This window comes from Mangifera indica, chromosome 10 (genome assembly GCF_011075055.1).
Source record: "Mangifera indica cultivar Alphonso chromosome 10, CATAS_Mindica_2.1, whole genome shotgun sequence".
Taxonomy (NCBI): domain Eukaryota; kingdom Viridiplantae; phylum Streptophyta; class Magnoliopsida; order Sapindales; family Anacardiaceae; genus Mangifera; species Mangifera indica.
The window spans coordinates 3,585,386-3,607,789 of NC_058146.1; the positions used below are offsets into that span (position 1 = coordinate 3,585,386).

Sequence of the window (22,404 nt, forward strand, 5' to 3'; positions counted from 1 at the left end):
TAAAACCTTAAATGATAGGAAAAAAATAAGTTTTCAAAACTTATGTTAAGAGAAATGGTTAGTTTTTAAAATTAAGATAGAAAAACAAAATAAAAGTTTAGTTTTTTTAATATTACTTATTAATAACATTTTTATTTTTATAATTAAATGCATATTTTAATAAAAGTCGAATGAGGGATGAATACTTAGACTTTTTTAAGTTAATGGGTTTCAATTAAATAAAAAATTAAATCTTGGACGAAAAAATGTTTTTATTTATAAAAATAAATAAATCTATTATTTCTGTCTAATTGTATGTGCCCACAGTATTGAATGTTACGAAAGGCAAGCGGTGAATAGTAGAAATGTGGGTGGTGGGCGAGTGGGACCCTGAGACAGTGAAGGAATAGTAAAAGACAGCTGGCAGTGAAGGATGAAATTGAACAGCAGCAGCAGCCTCACCCACCGTCGCCGTTTCCTTTTTAAGCCTTCTCTCTTTTCATTTCACTTCTCTGCAAATTCAACTTCAACTTCCACCTTCAACACCACTTCTTCTTCTTCCTCCTCAAGGTTTGAATAGTTAATTCTTTCTTCCGCTCTTGCAACAACATCGATAGATTCTTAATTTTACATCACATTTCCCTGCAATTCCTTGCCTTTTTCTTTCACTCTTCCTTCTATAACTCAATTTCCTGCGTTTCTATTTGCTTTTTCTTCTGTAACGAAGAATTATCATCTTCTTGCAACTGAATTTCAAGCTTTCAGAATTCGGTTTCTCGTTTTTGAAATTATACATAAATTAATTAATGTGAATATGAAGTATTTTCATTATTTCACCTCCATTTTTGTACTTGGAACTTGAAAAATTTTAAAATTTTTGCCTCTGTTTTCTGTGATACCTCCAAAATGTTCAAAATTGGATTTAATAATTACAATAATATATTTCACTTTTTTTTTTGGAAAACCAAAAAAAGCAAATTATTGTGATTGCATTGTGCTAACATGCGCTAGCCTGGCTTTCCTTATTTCTGAAATTCACGCCCACTGTATATATGAAAACAAAATCCTTCCACTATTTTCAACTTATTTTCTTTTCTTTTTTTTTCTGTCAGGAAAATTTCTTCGTACAAGTAAAGAAAGAGAGGAATTATGATTGGACCAAATTTCATGGACGAGCTAGACTGTGGCAGCTTCTTCGACCACATTGACGACTTGCTTGATTTTCCGAACGAAGATATCGAAGCTGGGTTAACGGCTGCCGACTCTAAGTCTTTCTCCCCTCTTTGGCCGACTCAGTCCGAATCATTGCCGGCTTCCGACTCGGTCTTCTCAAACAACAGCACTACAGACATTTCCGCTGAGCTTTCCGTTCCAGTAAGTTCAATTATCAACCGTTGGATATGTTTTTCATGACGTCATATGTCGTATCGTTTGAATGCCACGTAGTGTAGACTTTTTTTTTTTATAATACTAAATAAATGTTATAGGATGTCCATATTTTTTCAATAAAACTTTTAATGAAATATAATTAAATGAATTTAGATTGAAAATAAAATAATAATTAATTATATAATGGGACCTCCTGTTTATATGTATAAATTGTGTATTAAATTCATATTTTTTTAAATAAAAAAGTTTGAATTTTTAGTTAGGGGTGTTTTAGTAATTTGACTGTTTTAGTGTCGGCGTTAGAGTGGAAGCCACTTCATGTGATGAGTAATTTGGCATATAGATTTTTCCTTTTGGATGCAAGTCACATCAGTTGGTTGCCCATGTTACTACCTAAAGTTAGTTGTGCCTTTTACAGTGGTTATTCGTTGGCGAATCAATTGTTTTCTTGATTTTGCTTCATGTGTCGTCTACAATTATTCATTTTTATTGTCTTTTAGTTAGATTTCTTCAACAACCCAATTTAATTCCATTGATGAATCACGTAATTATAATCATCTTACAGAATTTGTGAGCTTTAATCTGATTCAATTTTGGTAATTGTTATTGCAGTATGAAGACATTGTTCAGCTTGAATGGCTTTCCAACTTTGTTGAGGATTCCTTCTCCGGAGGAAGCCTTACAATTAATAAACAGGTGTCATCCTGGACGTCTAGTCCAATTTCTGTTCTGGAGAGCAGTAGCTCCTGCTCAGGAGAGAAAAATGTGTTGTGCAGCCCCAAAACAGTTCCCCCCGGAAGACGAGTACGTGCTCGTAGCAAACGTACTCGCCCCGCAACTTTTAATCCTCGCCCTCCACTGCAACTTATTTCACCGACTTCCTCTGTCACTGAGGCGCACCAGTCCTTTGTAGGCCCTAAGGTTCCTTCTGATTCTGAGAATTTTGCTGAGTCTCGCCTTGTGATCAAGATAACAAAGCAGTATAACTCAGAACATAAGAAGAAAAAGAAGATGAAATTGACAGTTTCCCAAGATTCCACTGAGAATGATCAAAACCAACCAACTCAAGCAGTTCGGAAATGCAAGCATTGTGAGATAACAAAGACGCCGCAATGGAGGGCAGGACCTTTGGGGCCGAAAACCCTTTGCAACGCATGTGGTGTTCGTTACAAATCAGGCAGGCTCTTCCCTGAATACAGGCCTGCAGCTAGCCCAACATTTGTGCCCTCCGTGCACTCAAATTCCCACAAGAAGGTTCTCGAAATGAGATGCAAGAATGGTGAGAAGCCTGCAATGGCAGGGATTGAGAAGATGATGGCCAATTCTCCGGAGATGATTCCAAATATCAACAACCTTGCACGGGAGTACATTTGAGGGATAGGCTTCAGGAGAGAGCAACGCTCCCTATTGGGAATATTTCTCCTCGGCTTTCCTCACTTGTTCCAGTCTTATCTGCAATTTGCTTACAGTTATTTCCTTCATTTCTTTGTTCATTTGATTTTGTACAGGGTTGGAATGGGCGAAGTAGGAGCAGTAGATGACCCAATATTTTAGCTAGTAGAAAAGAAGAGGAGAGAAGAAAAGGATTGTAATGAGAGAACTGAACTGAACTGAGGGTCATAGAGAAAAGGAAAGACTTAAGAATAGTAAAGTTTTAGGTTTACTGAAATGAGTTAGGTCCTTTAGATGTTGATTTCTTGTGTTTCCTTCTTTTCTTTTTTTATATTCTTTTTCTTGTTCTTCCCTTCATTTAGGGAATTCTTTTTGCAGTTCATTTGTCAGTAGAAATTTGAGAACTTTGGTATTGCTTTTACCTTCAAAATCTCCTATTTATAATATTATTGGTTTACACATACAAAATGGTGTTAAAATGGATATGGGTAAAAGGGGCCTCGGCAGTTGGCTGGTGGGGATTGATGAGCTGATGGGTTAAATAATAAGAGTCAATGTAATTATGGTTGAGGTTGTTACCAGGGATCTGGCAAAACGTCTAAGTCGGACCAAACTCTTACCAAATGAAAGGGAAAGAAAATTTTCAACTTAATAATATTGATGAGTGTTGTTATGGAGCAATCCATCACATCAATTATTAGTTATTTTTCATCATGTTCAAATCTCATTGGTTCTTTGGTTATGATATGATATTATTTTGCTTTAAAGCAACACTTAAGTTGACGGAGAAACTAAAAAGCCCCCTTTTTTCCGAACCCACCTTCATTTTCGTCTTCGTCTTCACACCACCAATGAATCAAGAGAGAACCCTTATGACCACGAGGGCAAATCTCCTAACGAATTGCATAGCTTTTTATTTTTTCCTATTTGTAAAATCCTCTTCAATGAGACAAACAAAGAGCATCCTCAAAATAACTCATTCACCCTCACAAGAAAGCTAAGGGTCTTACTCCTTTTATTTTGGAGAACCTTTTGCTAAAAATTTTGAAAGGCAGAAGGGAATTAATCTCTTATGAGGTTCAATTCATATTTAAAAGGTTTACAGAGAATATATTAAGATAAGAATGCAAAATCTCTTTTGCTAAAATACATATCTTAAACTAAAGTTGGATTCGAGCTTGACTTGCTTTAGTGAAGTTAAGTTTGAGCTTGTTGGACTCGTTTCAAAAGTATTTGAACTCGGTTCATTTTAGAAGAGCTGAGTTTGAATTGAGCTTTAAGCTTGATTCAATACTAAAACGACGTCGTTTTGATCCATATTGGTCAAAACGATGTCGTTTTAGTTGATTTGTATTAAAATTTTTAAGTTCACAAATTTTACGAACCGAACACCTCTAAAATTTAAATTTAAAAATATTAAACTTTCATACTTAAGCTAGAACAAACTCGGTTTCAATCCAATCTTATCTTAAACTATGCCACATTTAGATATCACTACCCAAGAACAATACTTGTATGTCTAATTAGTAAATATGCATTTTATACACATATTACATATGTTTGTTGTATTTTTTTCATTTTAAACGCATTATATCATATATTTGGATTGAAAATGTTTAAAACACATATTTAATATATTTGTTGTATTAAATACGTATTAAACAACTGTGTTACATATTGTCATATTTTTTAATTGTTTTGACAAAAGGTTAAAATAATGTCGTTCTACAAAGCACAAACTTAAAATTAATATTATTTTATTTTTTAAAATATATTATTAACGATGTGTTGTATAAAACTCATATATACATATTTTATATATTTTTAATCTAAATTTTATAACTTTTATATTTTAGTATTAAATAACTAAGTTCATAAGAGATTAAACTCCTTGTTAGAAGTTAAGACTCAGATGATAGTTAAGGAGAAGAATGTAAAAACTCTTTCACTCAAATTTATATCATATAGTAACATATTATTGTTGTGCACATAATTTTATTGATCACGAAAACCTATTTAAAGCTCAAACTTTTTTCATCCAATTTAAACCTTTTCAAAATTTACAATGCTGAGGCTTAAGGCTGGATACGAGCCTAGCCCAGCTCGTTTTCGGCTCATTTTCAATGAACCCAAGCTTGGGCTCGTCGAACTCACTAAACACATATTTGTGTTCGACTCGTTTTATAATTTTAGTGTTCGGGCTCGACTCGCACTTAGCTCAGGTTCATGTGTTAGGGCTCGGGTTTGCTTTGGACTTGTATTTCAAATAGCAAACAGTGTCGTTTGTTCTAAGTTAAATGTTTCTTTTATTTGAGTGAGTAGCTCACGAGCCGAGCTCAGCTCGCTTAACCGGTGTTCGGATTTGGGCTCATATTCTTTTTTTGTTTAAAATTCAAGCTTGTGTTTGGGCTCGGGCTCTTTCAAGGTAAGCTTGTTTGAACAAAGCTCATTTCAAACCTGAACAAGCTTGCTTCGAATCCACCCCTACTGAGGCTTAAACCTAATTCTTTAGCCCACCAAATACTAAATTGTTTCACCTGAGCCGTAATTCTACACTTTTCTTTTGTAAGCTGGGCTGGTTTAATCGGGCTTCTAGGACTAAAACTGGGCAGGGTTCTGAGATTTCCTGTGAATGGATAATGTGTGTTTTCTGGGCCAAGCCCCAAAACAACCTGAAGTACACAATGAAGAAGCTTATATTTGCTGAAATATTTAACCTAATATTTTTATTTCTTAAAAAAGAGGCAACGAAACCAAATCAGCTAATCTACACGAGAAACAAGAATAAACTAACTTACCAATTATAATTATAAGAGCTTCCCTCAAACTCAAGATGGTAATCTAAAAACTAGATTGAGTTTCAAGGCAGGGGGAAATCCTGCTGATTGGAAAAGTTTTATAAAAACGTCAGAAATTTAATAATCAACCTTAATAAGATATAAGATGCCCTTTTATATGTGATTACGAATAAAGTAATAATCAATCCCAATATATTTGTTATTTTGTTATAAAATACCTGTATAAAAAATAAGACTGTAGACATACGCATTTCAATTATAAGGTCAAACCACATTAACAATTATTTATCCATTTTCCTTCATTTACATTTCAATTCACTGTAATAAAGCCTTTTCAATTTTTAATGATGGTATCTCCAAATATTTTTATTTTGTATTATTAACCAAAAGAAGTTGACCAAAAAGAATGGTACAATGGTGGAACTAGTTTTAAATTCAAATAAAATGAAAGACAGTAAGCAGCAACTCCGCCGGCTGCACCAGGACCAGATGGAGCGGCATGACGGCAACCTCCGCCGGTATTCGTGTTCAACTTCAACACATGTACCAATTAATGTTCAATTATTAAACTATACCCCATTTGGCCTCCTCGTTTCCTCGCCTTGCTGTCTCTTCTTCGGCCAAATCTTGCTTATTTCATAAGTGTGATATCTCCTCTAATTTTGCAGTTAAAGATAAGTATGAAACTATGAATGAAAATTATTACAAATAGTTTTAAAAATTCGTGTGTTAATTCTTGTAGAAAATAATTATGTACTTTGAATGAAAATAATTTTGAGTGTATAACTCACATAATATGATTTAAGTTTGAATAATTATGATATTCGAATCGTATATCATATGATATATCAAAAATGAAAATTTTTATACTACGTATTTTATCATATCATAGAATAAACTTTTAAAAAATTAAATATTAATAAAATAATAAAAAAATTTCATACGTGCCTCTATTATGTTTTTATTTATTTTTAAATATTTCAATAATATAATTTATATTATAAAATATATTTATTATATTATATTAATTTGATATAATTTAATATTTATATTTTTTATTATACCATATAATAAAATATATATTACGTATTGTATAATATAAACAACCATGCGCGGAGCTACCCTAGTAAAATTTCTCATCATAAACTCTTTTACTCTGGGCTGGCGTGCCTTTGCTGTTTTCATTGGGCCCATAATCATCAATATTTTGAATTATTTTTAATTTTCTTCCATTTAAGAAATAATTAAGCCACAGAAATTTCAGCAACTTCATCATCAGGTAACATAATATCTTGGGTTTAGATTTAAAAAAATCAATGATTTTCCAAGAAATTCAAATATTAATTTATTAAATTAAATCAAGTTTTATTACAGTAAATAATGATGTCTATATTTACTAAAAAGAAAAAACAAATATAAAATCCCAGGAGTAACGACACAGATTCTAGGTGGGCCCCATCTGTGGATCCTACAGTTATATCCGACGAGAATCTCACAGTGAGTGGGCCCAAATGAAATAAACACACATGATTTAGGACACGTGTCTGATTTGTACGGACTGCTCGTGATAAAAGAAAAGTACAGCAGAAAGGGTTGTCTTGTAGCTGTCAATTTAGCCTAGCCGGCCGGCAGTGATACAGTGACTGCTTGGTTTTGTCAGTAGCCAACGGCTGCGATTAAATCAATGACACTAACAATCAAATCAGACCTTTCATTTCTCCGTAATTTACTAGTTTAAGTAATTTTCACCTTTGTAACTGTCGATGCCACTCATAGATAACTGCCACTCCAAATTGCACTCTGGTGGCTTAAGATCCCCAGCGGGCATATCCAATTCGAATTTTACTTGTTTAGTTTATCTTTAAAAGACAATCTATCTCAAATATGATCATCCATATGGTTGTGATCCTCTCCCTTTCTGTCACATTTATGTTTGTTTATATATCGAATTTTTAAAGGAAAAAGTATATATTAAATTATCGTAGATTAGGATCTTAATTTGTAATTTGAATTAAAATGAGAGAATTATACCTATATAAAAAACATTATGTTTACAAGAGAAAGTTAAAGTTTGTTCTGAATAAACATTATAAGGATGTCAAGTTATAGAATACCAATAGATCTCTTTCTTGATAGAACTGTAACTATAGTTTTGACATAAAAAAAAAAAAACTTTCACTTCATGAGTTATAAATTTATATTAGTTTGGTTGGCAGTCGTTTTTTGATATGTTTATACTTTAGATAAGATTTCAGTGGGTTATAAACTTTAGAACATTGATTTATCCTCATGTGTTAATTGTGGTAAAACGATTTTTTTAATAAAACTATATATATATATATATAATTTGAATATACATATGATATATTATTATACAATTAAATAATTTTAAATTAAAAATAAAATAATATTTAATTATATAACAATATATTATTTATATATATCAATCACACGAAATCACGTGTCAACGAACTTTTTTAATTTATTTCTGTTCCACCATACGATTAAAGTCCACATTTTCACCCCCAACCACACAATATCTGTAGTCCACGAAGTTTGAAAAATACACAAAACAACCCCGTCTTCAACAAATCTCACCACACGAATTCGTGTGGTCAGTGCACCATTCGCATGATCACTGCCGAATTCGTGTGGTTACATTTCACCTCCCAAACTTCGTTTTTCAATCTCCTTTTCAACAACAATCAATTCAACACTTAATCTAACACAAAAGCCCTAAGAAGATTTATCAAAATCACAAACAAATCAAGCATTTTCATCGAAAATTTTAAATCGAAACTCTAACGCTATACACCCAAATTTCATATGAAATCGCTCAAATCGTGAATCAAAATGCATAAAGAGATGATAAAGGTTGTTTTACTAACCTTTTTCTTTATTTTCGTGGCTGAAAACATCGCAAAAATCACTGGAGAAAATCGAAGCTGTTGAGTGCACGAAAATATGTATTTGAATTTTCTGTTTTCGTGTATCTAGTGGAGATACGCGTAGTTTTTATCGATTTTGATACGAGGGATATTTTTATCTCTGTATAGTTTTAAGACATTTTCATTTAATATTTAAATTTAGAGATAATTTTGTTTTACCCTCTTATCGTTGGGGTAATTTAATTAATTTTCCTAAAAAAAATATATATGCATGATGTTTCTCAAATTTTTTTTAATCTGATGACAAGACTAAAAGAAAACTTTAAGTAATGGGGTCTTGTGGACAGTCTTTACTTAATTAGACATTAATATGGCAACAAGACAACGGAAAAAACATCAAGAAACTGACATGCCAATAAATTGCAAAAGACATTTAGATGTTAAATTCAAAGGGCCTCATAAGAAAGACAAGCACAGAACAATGTTTTTAAAGTGGGGTACGGCTTTGTTGTGGTGTAGAGTGCAAGTAAATTAAATAAAAATATTTTCATTTATTTATTGGTAAAGAGTATAATAAAATTAAATTAAATTAAAATACATGTCTAAATCAGTGTTGGTTTCAATTCCAACTGCCAGTGTCTTATCCAATTAATGTCCATTTGTAGGCTATTTATTACTAACAATAATAATAATAATAATAATAATAATTTCTTCGGAGGCAATTACAAGGTAAACTGTCACAAAATAAATTAATTTTGGCCAATCATATATAGAAATTAAAATGGCAAAAAATTGAGTGATCATAGAAGTGCCGTTTAAAAGATTGGTGAGGGGTCCATTTCATAAATTGACGAAGATATAATATAATTTTGTTTTCCACTTATTTAAACAATAAAATATTATGTATATATATTTTTAATATATAAAAAATATCTTATTATATAATTAGGTAATTTTAAATTAAAAATAAATTAATATTTAATCACATAAAAATATATTATTTATATATTTAAATTATATAAAAAAATATGTATTATTATATCATTATGTGTTATTTTATCTTTAATTCAAAATTATCTAATCGTATGATGACATATCATTTATGTATATAAATTCTATATAAAAAATATTTACATATAGTTTTGTTATTATTTTATTTTCATAATAAAACTAAAAACAATAATTAAAATATAAGGTTTGAGAAGTAATTGACTCTTATCATTCTTCTTGTCCCAAAATTAGGCCGACCAAATCCCTAAATGTTTTGGGCTTTTCCTTAAACCTTATATTATCATCACATTATCTTGTCCTTAATCACCTTGTCACTTTCATTCCTTAATCCAATCTCCTAATCTTTGCTTTAATCACCCACTAACCACAAGTTTGCCATAAATCTTTAATAAATGCACAAATTAGTTGAAAATGGATTTGATACCACCTTTCTAACTTTATTTTTTAATACATAATAATTATCAATACTTTTTCAAATAAAGGAAACTAATTTTTCATATTAAATTATAAAAATCTTCTATCATTTATAAAATGACATAATGAAATCGGTATCATATAATATACGATACGTATCTTATAATAAAATATAATACAGATAGAAGATAATACGTATCTTAATATGTATCGAATTCATTTGATATAATAAATATATCATACAATAATACAATATATATCTTTAATATGATATATATTATCAATAACACATTTTTAGAAAATAAAGATGCAGTAAAAGTGTATATGAGACATTTAAAATTTTTAAGGGTATTTATAATATTAGTAAAAATAATAATGTGTCAATTATAATTTTTTATTATTTAATTAATATTTTATCATATTATTTTTTAAAAGATAGATCTTATGATAGGATACTGAAAATTTGATTTTTGATATACAATACGATATGTTATTTAACTATCATGATTATAAGTATTAATCAAATTGTTTTTTTCGTTTATTTTAGCGATAACAAAATTTTGTTATTTTAAAATTATTAAAAAAATTTTGATATCAATAAAATTATATTTATATAATTTTGAGTATATATAATTAGATATGTAAATGATATATTATCATATCATTTAATAATTTTAAAATAATAATTAATAATATAATAATATATTATTTATTTATATTTACATAACATTACTTTTGATATTTAATCGGAACCTCAACTTCTAACAAACTCAATAGAGGGTAAAATTGGTAATGAGACTCGTAAGTGAAATGTTATTACAAAATTAACTTTGTGGTATACGGTCAAATTATGGTACCAAATTTGGTCCCGTCGCAAAACCAGGGAACCGGTAGCAACAGAAGAGTCATGAGTTGACCAAAGGATGAGTTAACCATGGTTAATTTAAACAAAGCGTGGTTAGTTCCGGAGAGTCAGGGGCTTGGCAAAGTGAGGTTACCATGGTCAAATCAATCTGGTCAGGCTCCCTTGATTTCCGAGCAGTACGTAAAAATCGCGATACGAGTTGCAACCAAAATCTCCTTTTTCGGGATTATCTTTTTTTATTTTATTAATTGGAGACTTCTTTTATGATTATGTGGGGATTTGCCCCAACCCACCCAACTTTCTTTCCTCGCGCGTGAATATTACATTCTTATGCACCTTTTAAAATATTATTTTATTTGAATAACACAAAATTATATTAATTGTTTATCAATAAGTTAAGTTTATATATTTTTTAAGAATATAAATAATTTATTATTATATAATTAATTATAAATATTATAATAATAATGTCATATAAACATTAGGTTAAATTTTTTTGTAACAAAAATTTTTATTTAAATAAGATTATCTTTTAAAAGTGAAATTATTTTTTTGAAATTGAATAAAAAATATTAGATAAATAACATTTTAAATTTTGTTTTTATAATTATTATATTATGTAAATTAAAAAATTAATTTGTAAGTATTATTAAAAAATTTAAATTTATATTTTTTATATAATAAAATCTACTACCACTTAAATTATGCTTTATCTTAGTTATAATAATTTTAGTGATGTTGCAGTAAAATTGAAATATGTAAAATATATTGCAGTACATTTAAGTAAGTGGATGAGAGCACGTGCACGCGCTTAGAGGACGCGTGGGTAATTAAATAAATTAGGTTAAAAATATCTGATTAAATCACCTGAACTTGGCTTTGGCGGTGGACTGAAGCGATCCGGAGAAAAGTAAAACAGAAAAAAAAAAAAAAAAAGAAGCACCTTTTTTGTTTTCACTTTATTTATTTTTATTTCTATTTCTCTTTCTCTTTCCTCAACGAACCTCTCTTTTTAACACTTGAGTTGAGTCTGGTCGGCAACCCAACGAGACGAAGGTTCACATCTTTAACACTATTCACTGTTCCTCTCTCTTTTTAAACTTTCACTATTGACCCATCTCACATAACTCCTCTCTCACTCCCTTTTCACACAAAAAAGAGGATTATTGTTAGGAAAAGTTTTGGTTTTGGTTGTTTTTTCATATGAATACGCTGTCTCTTCTGAGCGCATTTTGGTGATTCCTTCTGCAGAATTTCGTTGCTGAGATTAGGTAAAGAGATTGTATGAATTGTTTATTTTTTATGTTTATTTTTATGTGATTTTCGTTTTCTTTCATGGGTTGTTGAGAAAATTGAAGCAAGTTTTGATTTTTCTGTTGATTTCATTATTCTCATGATAAAAAACTGATCTTTATTGTTTTTTATTTCAGTTGATTCCTGTATTGGGATATAGGTAACAAGTGTGTGTATTCATTCATGTTCTAGCAGTGTTCTGACTGAGGGCTAGTATAGAGGAAAGAATAGAAAAAAATTGTATGCTTGAGAGGCTGTAAGTTAGCGATGATTACAGTTATGGATGCGGCAAAAGACTCCTTGAAGAAGAATCCAACAACAGAAAGCTGTTTAGATTCACAATTATGGCATGCCTGTGCTGGTGGTATGGTTCAAATGCCACTAGTAAACTCTAAAGTGTTTTATTTTCCCCAGGGTCACATAGAACATGCTAAAGGGAACATAGAATTGTCAAATCTTAACCTCCCTGCAATGATCCCGTGTCGAGTAACTGCCATAAAGTATATGGCTGATGCTGAAACTGATGAGGTCTTTGCGAAAATTAGGCTGATTGCAGCAAAAAACAATGGGTTGGATGATCTTGAGGATGTGGCGTTTGAAGGAAATGCAGGAATTAATGAATGCAGTGAAAAGCCCGCATCTTTTGCTAAGACTTTGACACAATCTGATGCAAACAATGGTGGGGGGTTTTCTGTTCCACGGTATTGTGCTGAGACTATATTTCCAAGATTGGATTATAGTGCAGAACCTCCTGTTCAAATCATTCTTGCAAAGGATGTGCACGGTGAAGTATGGAAGTTTAGGCATATTTATAGAGGAACACCTCGACGTCATCTTCTGACGACAGGGTGGAGCAATTTTGTGAACCAGAAGAAGCTTGTTGCTGGAGATTCGATAGTTTTTCTGAGAGCAGAGAATGGGGATCTCTGTGTGGGGATTCGAAGGGCCAAAAAAGGAGGAATTGGTGGCGGATCTGATTATGCAGTTGGGTGGAACTCAGGAGGTGGAAATTGTGGCTTTCCTTTTGGGGGATATACAGGTTATATGAGGGAGGATGAGAATAGATTAAAGAGGAGAAATTCTAATGGTGATTTGAGGGGGAAAGTGAGGGCTGAGTCTGTTGTTGAAGCTGCAACTCTTGCTGCTAATGGACAACCGTTTGAGGTTGTTTACTACCCACGTGCAAGCACACCAGAGTTTGTTGTGAAGGCCGCAGCTGTGAGAGCTGCAATGCAAATCCAGTGGTGTTCTGGAATGAGATTTAAAATGGCTTTCGAAACTGAGGATTCATCTCGGATCAGCTGGTTTATGGGAACAATCTCTTCTGTTCAGGTTGCTGAACCCATTCGATGGCCTAATTCCCCATGGCGGCTTCTGCTGGTACACTTAAGTCTTCCTTTCTATTATTATTTTGTTTATGCTCAATTATTGTGGTTGTTATGAATCTAATATTTTTTTTCCTTAAGTATGAACTTTTGTTTCATTTAAATGCTATATTGATCTGCATTTCTGATATCTTGAGTCTAAAGAATGGTGTATTTTTTTTAAAATTGTTAAACTTAGCATTATCTAAACCTATTCGTTGTAGTTTCTTCATTTACCCCTATAATATTGCTATAAGAAATGGAATGTAATATAAGGAAAAGAATTGGATCCATGGCTAGTACATGAATTATGCCAAATTACACTCTGGAATGAGCAGCGTAGCATGCCTCTAACTGGTTTCTAATTGTTTATGATTTCTGAAACCATAAATTCCGTAAAGCATCTTTATTGCAGAGGATTTATGTTGAAAAAGCAAGTGAAACCTGAAAGGAAATTTGTCTTGAATTATTTTTCTTTTGAAATATGCTTGCTTCTAATATCTGTTTCAAATAATTATGTTTCAGGTAGCATGGGATGAGCCAGATCTACTTCAGAATGTGAAGCGTGTCAGCCCATGGTTGGTTGAACTTGTATCAAATATACCAGCCATCCATCTCTCTCCTTTCTCGCCACCAAGAAAGAAATTGCGGCTTCCTGAACATCCAGATTTTTCTTTGATGAACCAACTTCCAATGCTGTCATATTCCAGAAACCCCCTCATGACCGGCAGTCCTTTAAGCTGTATTTCAGATGACATTCCTGCAGGCATACAGGGAGCCAGGCATGCCCAATATGGACTATCTTCAGATCTCCACTTCAACAAGCTGCAGTCAGGTCTATTTCCAGTTGGTTTTCAGCAGCGTGAGCATGTTACTCAACCTGTTAGAACTTCCAGTGGCAATCTTCTGAGTGACACCAGAAATAATGAGAATATGTCTTGCTTGCTGAGAACAGGAAATTCCACCCAGAGTCCTAAGGATAGCAATGAAATAAAGACACCCCACATCTTATTGTTTGGTCAACTCATTCTCCCCCAGCAACATAGTTCTCAAAGCTGCTCTGGTGAAACTGTTGGAAACAGTTCATCAAATGGCAATCAAGAAAAGACGGCAATGTCTTCCGATGGCTCTGGTTCTGCAGTTCATCAGAATGTTCCACTAGATAACTCTTCTGATGAAGGGTCTCCTTGGTGCAAAGATCACCAAAAATCTGACCTTGGTTTGGAGACTGGCCATTGCAAAGTGTTCATGGAATCAGAGGATATTGGTCGAACCCTTGATCTGTCTGTCCTTGGGTCATATGAAGAGCTTTATGGAAAGTTAGCCAACATGTTTGGTATAGGAAGTTCAGAAATGTTTAGCAATGTGTTGTACTGGGATGCAACAGGTTCTATTAAACACGCTGGAGAAGAACCCTTCTGGTAATCTCGTCATCTTTTCTATTTTGGTCCTCATCTTTATGTCTTTCCAATCCTTTTACTTAGGTAATCAAATTTTCATTCCAGTCTTACAAGTTCATATCTGTTTGATGCTGCAGTGAGTTTCTGAAGACAGCAAGAAGGCTAACTATTCTGACCGATTCAGGCAGTGACAATGTAGGACGATAAAGACACAGGATTTTGGTAGGATGTACAGTTTCGAAGTTGTTTCTTCTGCTTTTCTCTTTTTAGTTTTTCTGTTTTTTTTCCCCTTTCTGGAGTTGTGGAGAAGTCCACTTCATCCAATTTTGGAATATTGTAGTTCACGATTGTTAATACAAATTCAACTCTGCCCTTGATTTTCTGTCTTTGTTTATCCTATTAATTACAAGTATGCGTGAACAGAAAAGACTTTCACAAGATATTACACAGCTGTAAAATGTTGAATGAGCTTCAACACTTTCTGTCGAAAATGGCCTTTTTAAGCAAACACATCTATGAAACTGAGAAGATGATGGTTTAAGATTACAGAAATGTTGTCTATTTTGATTGAGCTTTCTGCTTCAAATCACTTTCTGCTATCAAAATTGGTGCTGTCAACTTTCAACAATCTAATATTGTCCTACTTTGAGTGGTGCAACAGCCCTTAACACAAACCAGGCCAACTTTGGCAATGTCTTATGGGCATAACCTCCCTCTGAAGCGTCTCCATTATCAGATACACTCTGAATCCATTACCATGTTGTGGAAAAGCTAGTAGATTTATAAACAAATAGAAAAGCTAGTAGATTTATAACTAGAGCTGCCATAAATAATAAAAACAAAAACATGTCTAGAGCCTAGGTTGAAACTCTGTTAGTTTGCCTTTACATAGATTTTGTGCTTCTTATAAAAACAGACAAATTCGGGTGCATTTTATCTTGTCTCTCTTCTTCTCCCTATACACTTCCCAACATATCCATTTCAACATATTTGGGTAATTGGTAAAAGTTGTAAAATTCTCCTACAAAGCCCAAGAGAAGGTATAAGTTTGAGACTCACTACCACCAAAACAAGATGAAATTCTTAAATTATCCGGTTTAATGATTGTATTTGAGTGGGTTTCTTGTCATTTGAAAAAAGAGAAAACATAACCGAATCCAAAACGAACAATATGATAAAATCCTGGATGTTTTGGTGGGATCAAGACAAGATTTGATGCAACAACCAAAGCCCTATCCGGGTCTAAAAACTTTTGCTGATATTTCTCCTTAAGTACTTACTCAAAACAGTTAAAAGAATCACAGACAAATCCCTATTTACCATGAACACCCAGATATCCAGTGATTCACATTTTAACAAGAAGATCTTGAATCAAACAAACTGTGCATTAACTTCACTGCATTTGGAAGTGTTTACAATAAGCACTTTTCAATGAAAGCACTTCCCAAATTTAGCCAGCTCTAAAACAACGGTCCAGATGCATACATAATATAAGATGAAGATAAAGATGATAGATATTAATATCCTTGGGGATTTGAAGAAATAATAATGAAAAAACAGAAGCTTAAAATTGGAGGGGATTAACTATGGTTAAGGGGGCGGAAGTCAAAGGTTTGAAGTGGGCTTTAATTAAGTTGCACGAGGCAGACAAAGATTCGTGAGTCAAGGCAAGGAAGGAAAATAAAAAACCCTAAAAAGCATTTGATTTGATCAGGGTTAGGGTTAGGGGCGTAATCCTTGACTTGCATGTGACGTTACCTTACAACAATTAGCCATTAATATGGCACATGAACAGAGTAAGATCGTGCACCATTGTTGCCTCTGTCCACTTACGGAAAATGGATTATCAAGGATCTTGATTCCATAAATAAATTTGAGGTTTAATATCTTGTTCCTTTCTAACTCTTTCATCATATTTATAATACTGTGTAAAATCAAATTGGGTTTTTGCTCCATCTCTTTTTGAATAAAAAGAATTTTTTTTTGGATAAATACAAAGACAAAAATGACACAATTTTTGTAATCAAGGAAGAATCAAAAGGTAAATATATCTCTAATATATTATTTTTCTAATTTGTTTTTTATTATTTTTTACATATTCTCAAAATCTTTATAAATTAAATTATTTTTAAAATTTTTAAATTATTATAAATATTTTCTAACACCTAAAAATATTTTTATTAATTTTCTAGCATGATGAAAAAAGAAAAGTGTGAAAAAAATTTCAATACAAAGATAAGAAAAGAAAAAGGAAAAGAAGAGACATTTTTCTTATAAAGAGAAATGAGGGTTCTCCGTCATTTTTGTAACGGGGACAAAAAAATATTTTTATATAAAAATAAATAAAAATAAAAATATTCAAACATACTTATTTCATTATTATCTACATTTTGGATGCATGCAGATCTCCGACTGTCAGTAGTTCAATGTTTATCAACATTACATAAAAATAATTAACAGTATGAAATAAAGAAATAATTACATTTAGTGGCATCAATATCAATGTGATATAATAAGAAATTCAACGCTTGTATAATTGATAAAAGACTCTTAATTTGACTATTATTTTAGCTAACCTTAAAAAAAATAAAGGCAAAAATAGTAAAAAGTGAGTTGTGGTGTACGAGATTTTAACTAACAGCGAAAAGAGATGGGAAAATAGCGTTGAGTTATAAGAGAGGTGATTAGTTTATTAATTAAAGATTTAATGAGGCTGTTTAAATATAATTATTTTAATGAACAAGATCCAAGAAATTTAAAAATATGATAATGATAAGTCAACAAACACACACAATAAGATTTCCGACATGGGAATTGGAAATCTCCAACCTGTCTTTTTATTGTTTTTGTGTTTGAAAATTTAATTTTGTTGACCAGATTTAATCATATTAAATTAAGCAGATGCGTTTTCTGAACACAAAAGGAAGGAAGTAAATTCATCAAGTTATATTGCAATTCAAAATTCAGCTGGCTGACTGATGAGTTGATTAGAAATGAAGCAAAGAAAGTGCAACTCTTTGTCATCCAAGAATACATGTATGCGTTCACACCAACCCGATTTGATTTGAGGAGAGTCAGCTTGTACTGCAAAAGGGATAAATGTCCGTGGTCGACTCGAATTTCTGTAAGCCATATAAATATCACAAACAGAAGCCGACAATCGTGACAAGCTCCAGTCAAATTTGGGGGTAACAAATGAGCAAATTTCTGGGACCAGGCAAATGAATAGGCTTTAATTGTTTGTGAGCCAGCCCAGCCCCTAAGCACGCTGAGTTATACCAGTCCAGTTCTGACACAGCCCACTGCCTACCCAACGGTTGGGTTACTTTTTCCTTTCCATCATTAGTCTATTTTGTTTTCCCCTTGCCTTTGGTGAGAGGTGTTGGTAACCAGAATCAGAACCCATAACTGAACAGGTAAATTCCAATGCTAGTTCCTAAATCTAAAGAACTAATTAGTCTTTATTAAAGTTTCGGTTTTTGCTTTTTCAGCAAAGTATTCAGACCGCCTCACACCTACCATACTAGAGAATGATTTGACAGTAATATCAAATCTATCTCATTCAGGCATAAGAGGCAGTATACTACATCTTCATAATATCGATCAACCATCAACCCAAACATAGACTATATTCCTGGGATGGAATCAATCCAATAATGATAATGATCAAACTATCAACTCTTTTGAAAATCATGTGCAAGTTAACTGAGAAATCTACAAAAATATGACAAAGGCTAAATAAACCAAATTCATAGCAAGACCAACACATTAACACCTCAATGCAATTGAGGTGGAAATTGAATGGATGGTAGAAAGTCATAGGTCAGTACACCACACCATCTGAAAATAAAGCACAATCCTTTCCCTGAAGGTCAAACTCATCCTCATGCTTAATGCCTAACTAGAGCGTAAAGCACTATGCATGACTACTACCTCAAAATCCTAACCGTGGTTTCATAGGAAAGATCCACATACCAATGAGAATAGAATCAAACACAATAAATTAAAAAAAAAAAAAAACCATTCATATTAAATCACCATGAACAAGCTATTACAAGTTTTAAGGAGTATAACATGTGCTATCATACAAGACATTACTTAAAAACTTGGCCCTGCCAATATTATCATACAAGACATTACTAGCAAAGTAGTCCTTCCCAGTACCAACATGCCTTGCTTATCATATCATCACTTACCTGGATATCAATATTAAGATATAAAATATAAAAAAGATTAGTCCAAGCCTCAAAATGTTGGTTATGCTTGAAGAGCATGTTTTCCAAAGCTAGCACAATGTGACAAATCTAAAAGTATCTACTTTGTAAAGTACCAGAAACAATTGCTTTATAATCTGTAAATAAGAAATGTGTTTTAAAGTTTAATATGCCACATCAAAAAAGAAATAAAAATTTAGCACCAAACATTTCTATCCTTTCTTTTTTGATTTTCCTATTCTTTTTTTAAATATGAAATAATTTGTGTTCTAGTTCAAAGGCAGAAAAAGGATATTCAAGCATGTGAACTTGCCATCCACGGGTAAACCAAAAAATGATAATCTACCCAACTGGTAACAACACCAATGTTATAAACCATCACTCTCTTTTCCACTCTGTGATAATCAAGATCTCATTCATTCAAGTTTGATTTGGAGATATACAGCCTACTAGATAGGCTGTAACAATCCAAAAATTTAAACTTAAAGCAATTCTCAAGTTATATAATTTTAAATGATTATCAAAAATAAATTTTGTAAAATAAGCAGAAACAACGGTAGTACTGGTGATTCACCAAAGAAAAAAGAAAAAGTTAAGCAAATAGAGTATATCACTTATGAATTGTAGTTTCTTCATTATCCCTTTTGCTTTTGCAATCTATCACAAATCAAAAGAAGATGAATACATCATATGATCAAAATGAATTCAACCTAAGATGTAGGATACACTACTCTCCTCTCCCCAAACTTCCTCCCTCTTCACACAACTATGTGTCAGACCAAAACACTTATCGAGTAGACCACCAGGATTAGGATAAACCAAAATCGTACAAGGTGAAATATACAAGGGGATTTAATATGAAAATCAACTATAAACATAAGAACATATTTCAGGGCATTTTCTACTTGAACCAGTCAATGACAGAAAGTGGAATCAGTGCTTTATAAACTGGACTACTACTTAAGGTCCAACCCAAAGACTGCACCAGATTTGAACTGTCAATAAAATATTCCATCAAAATCAAATGTACATCACACTACCTCCCCCTTTCTTTCGCTTGATAGCTTTGGCAAGTGGCATGACACTTCATAGCCCAACTTAAAACACTTAAAAACCAAAATAAAATGAAGTAATAGTTGTAGCTCCACAAATGAATTCTTCTGGTTCAGGAATTACATTCCAACACTCCAATACTATTTTATTATATACTGTTTTAATATAGTGCCTTGCACTTTACTACGTTAATTATGACATATTCTCCCACATTTTCTTAATTTTTATAGCCAAAGTCTGTTATAAAGAACAAGAATAAAAAATAAGTTTCCAATTTTGAACTAATATACATTTGAATAGTTGGACTATAAGATAGTTTTGTATTAAGATTAAAGTTTTTTTGCCTTACCCATGAAAATTGAGAATTTTTCTTCAATAAAAAGGAAAGCTGCATGGATTTTTTTTTTTTAATGTTTCATTCTTACAAAAAATAACAAAAGGTAACGTAAATATAGTTAGCTGAATAAGTTTTATAATCAAGATAACAAATAACAGTTTCTGAGAACAAAAATTGTTTTGGAAAAGCAAACAAACTTGCTAAATATTTTAAACAGGCATACAAAAATATTAAAAACGAATAATCCACAATCTTCAACACAAGAAATAAGAAGCACAAAAATGAAAACCTCAATCAGAGCTGACAGTAATATACAGCAAAAATTCCATTAAACAACGCTTAATGGTTAGAATCTCACCACTGTGGTTCCAAATTAATCAGAAACCTCAGTAGACACACTTGACTTCCAAAATTTTATATCCAATTAGGAATGCTCTGGTCGAAAAAGCTTCTAATAACAGCACCCCCAAACATTCTCTCAAAAACTAAGTATTAAATTCTTCAAACGCCAGAGAAGAAAAAATTTAAAGAGCTATTATTATTAATTATTTTTATATAGAATTAATATTATAATCAAAACATGGAGGGTGTTTAAATATTATAATCGAATCACAGCTATTAGTATTCGAAAGGGTGTTTAAATATTATAATCAAAACACTTCTAAGAACAAACCCTAAAAACCCACAACCACGCAGAAAAATTAAAACATGTACATCCACAAAACGGAAAATTAACAAAAAATGGAGGAAACAAGAAACACGAGGATGACCTCCTTTAGTTTCCCAAATCTTCAGAAGCAAACGTTTTCTCGAATTCACTAACAAGTTATACAAAAGAAGAAAAATTACTCCATCCACTACTTAATTCCAATTACTGCTTTGTTTATTCAAACATCTTCAACTAGACAATCTCCCGAAGAAACCCTAACAATCCATAATTCAAACAGACAAACAGAATAAAAATATAAACAATAATCAAAGGGAGGAACCTTGATAGGTTTAGCTGTAGTAGAGCTCGAGGCCCATGCCATCATGGATCTCGTAGTCCTTAAGAGTGATATGATCCTTATAGATGGTATACCACTTCTGAATCCGAATCTTGTCCGCTCGAGTACCGGTTTGAGCAGCCACCAGCTTCTTCAAGTCACCGATGGTGTCATCATCGTTGCACTTCACGCGCACCTTCTTCCCTAGCCGATCGTTCAACACCACCTCAATCATCTTCTCTTCCCAGGGTTCTCTGTCTTTTTCTTGTGGCTTTCTTCTGATTCTCCTCGTTTTGGTTTTGCTCGGTCTTCCCTCGAATATATATATAATTATCTCAACCGCCCTCGCGCGTAAATTGACCGCGTATAATCTAAACGACGCCGTGCAAGTGTCAGAATCATCTTCGTTGCTTTTTCACTTGTACCCATCCATCCTAAAATGACTTTTTTTTTTTTTCACTAAAAATGCAAGTCGTTAAAAAAACCATTATACGATAAAAATTATAATTTTATCATCTAAAAATATTTTAAAAAATAAAACATGCTAATTTTATATTTTTATAAATTTAAAAATTTAAAAATTAATTTTTAAAATATTAGCCATCAATTTAATTAAAATCTCACTGTTAGTATGACAGAGTTTATCTTATTTTTATTATTATAATTAAATAAATGATTAATACGTGGAAAAACAATATCATCATTTGCTCAGTGCTCAAAAGGTAAATTTCACCGTCATTCACACTTCTGTAGTGAGATTGAATAAATTGATTTGATAATAAGGGTGATAATAAAAGCAACGTTGAGGTTGTAAAAAATGATAAAACCAAAAAAGTTAAAAAATGAAGCAAAAGAAATTGAAAATTACTAGGCCAAAGGAGTATTTCCCACCCAAGGTGCACTGCATTCTCAAATTTCTTCTTTTTACCTTTGATAATTTTAAATATCTATTTATGAACAGTTAAAATTAACGAAACGTTAATCTTTTAAAATTTTATCTCTTTTTACCCCTTTAAACTTT

General features: G+C 32.0%; 3 protein-coding genes across 4 annotated transcripts; 2 read left to right on the forward strand and 1 right to left on the reverse strand.

The window, feature by feature from the left end:
- The first annotated feature begins 430 nt into the window (after positions 1-430).
- Positions 431-3,181, forward strand: LOC123226832 (GATA transcription factor 8-like). Of its 2 annotated transcripts, XM_044651342.1 has the most exons (3): positions 431-549; positions 1,092-1,353; positions 1,981-3,181. In XM_044651342.1, exons 2-3 carry the CDS (start codon positions 1,129-1,131, stop codon positions 2,740-2,742), a joined length of 987 nt encoding a protein of 328 aa, XP_044507277.1. In that variant the 5' UTR covers positions 431-549; positions 1,092-1,128; the 3' UTR covers positions 2,743-3,181. The 2 variants fall into 2 exon arrangements, with proteins under 2 accessions (XP_044507277.1, XP_044507279.1); XM_044651344.1 differs by lacking the exon at positions 431-549 and having other exon boundaries at positions 785-1,353.
- Positions 3,182-11,713: 8,532 nt separating this feature from the next.
- Positions 11,714-15,175, forward strand: LOC123226677 (auxin response factor 16-like). Its single transcript, XM_044651200.1, has 4 exons — positions 11,714-12,007; positions 12,167-13,409; positions 13,919-14,814; positions 14,931-15,175. The coding sequence occupies exons 2-4, from the start codon at positions 12,297-12,299 to the stop codon at positions 14,998-15,000; spliced, it is 2,079 nt and encodes a 692-aa protein (XP_044507135.1). The 5' UTR covers positions 11,714-12,007; positions 12,167-12,296; the 3' UTR covers positions 15,001-15,175.
- A 3,625-nt stretch (positions 15,176-18,800) lies between these two features.
- Positions 18,801-21,697, reverse strand: LOC123228095 (ubiquitin-like protein 5). The gene is made up of 2 exons (XM_044653311.1): positions 21,387-21,697; positions 18,801-18,989 (listed from the first exon to the last, which is right to left on the reverse strand). Exon 1 carries the CDS (start codon positions 21,616-21,618, stop codon positions 21,397-21,399), a length of 222 nt encoding a protein of 73 aa, XP_044509246.1. The 5' UTR covers positions 21,619-21,697; the 3' UTR covers positions 18,801-18,989; positions 21,387-21,396.
- Between the last annotated feature and the right edge of the window lie 707 nt (positions 21,698-22,404).

Excerpts from the sequence above, each read along its gene's own strand:
- LOC123228095 (XM_044653311.1), bottom strand. The coding sequence starts at position 21,618 with ATGATTGAGGTGGTGTTGAACGATCGGCTAGGGAAGAAGGTGCGCGTG.
- LOC123226677 (XM_044651200.1), top strand. The coding sequence starts at position 12,297 with ATGATTACAGTTATGGATGCGGCAAAAGACTCCTTGAAGAAGAATCCA. Across the intron at positions 13,410-13,918 it reads CCCCATGGCGGCTTCTGCTG|GTAGCATGGGATGAGCCAGA; the intron begins GTACACTTAAGT and ends ATTATGTTTCAG. Across the intron at positions 14,815-14,930 it reads GCTGGAGAAGAACCCTTCTG|TGAGTTTCTGAAGACAGCAA; the intron begins GTAATCTCGTCA and ends TTGATGCTGCAG.
- LOC123226832 (XM_044651342.1), top strand. The coding sequence starts at position 1,129 with ATGATTGGACCAAATTTCATGGACGAGCTAGACTGTGGCAGCTTCTTC. Across the intron at positions 1,354-1,980 it reads CCGCTGAGCTTTCCGTTCCA|TATGAAGACATTGTTCAGCT; the intron begins GTAAGTTCAATT and ends TTGTTATTGCAG.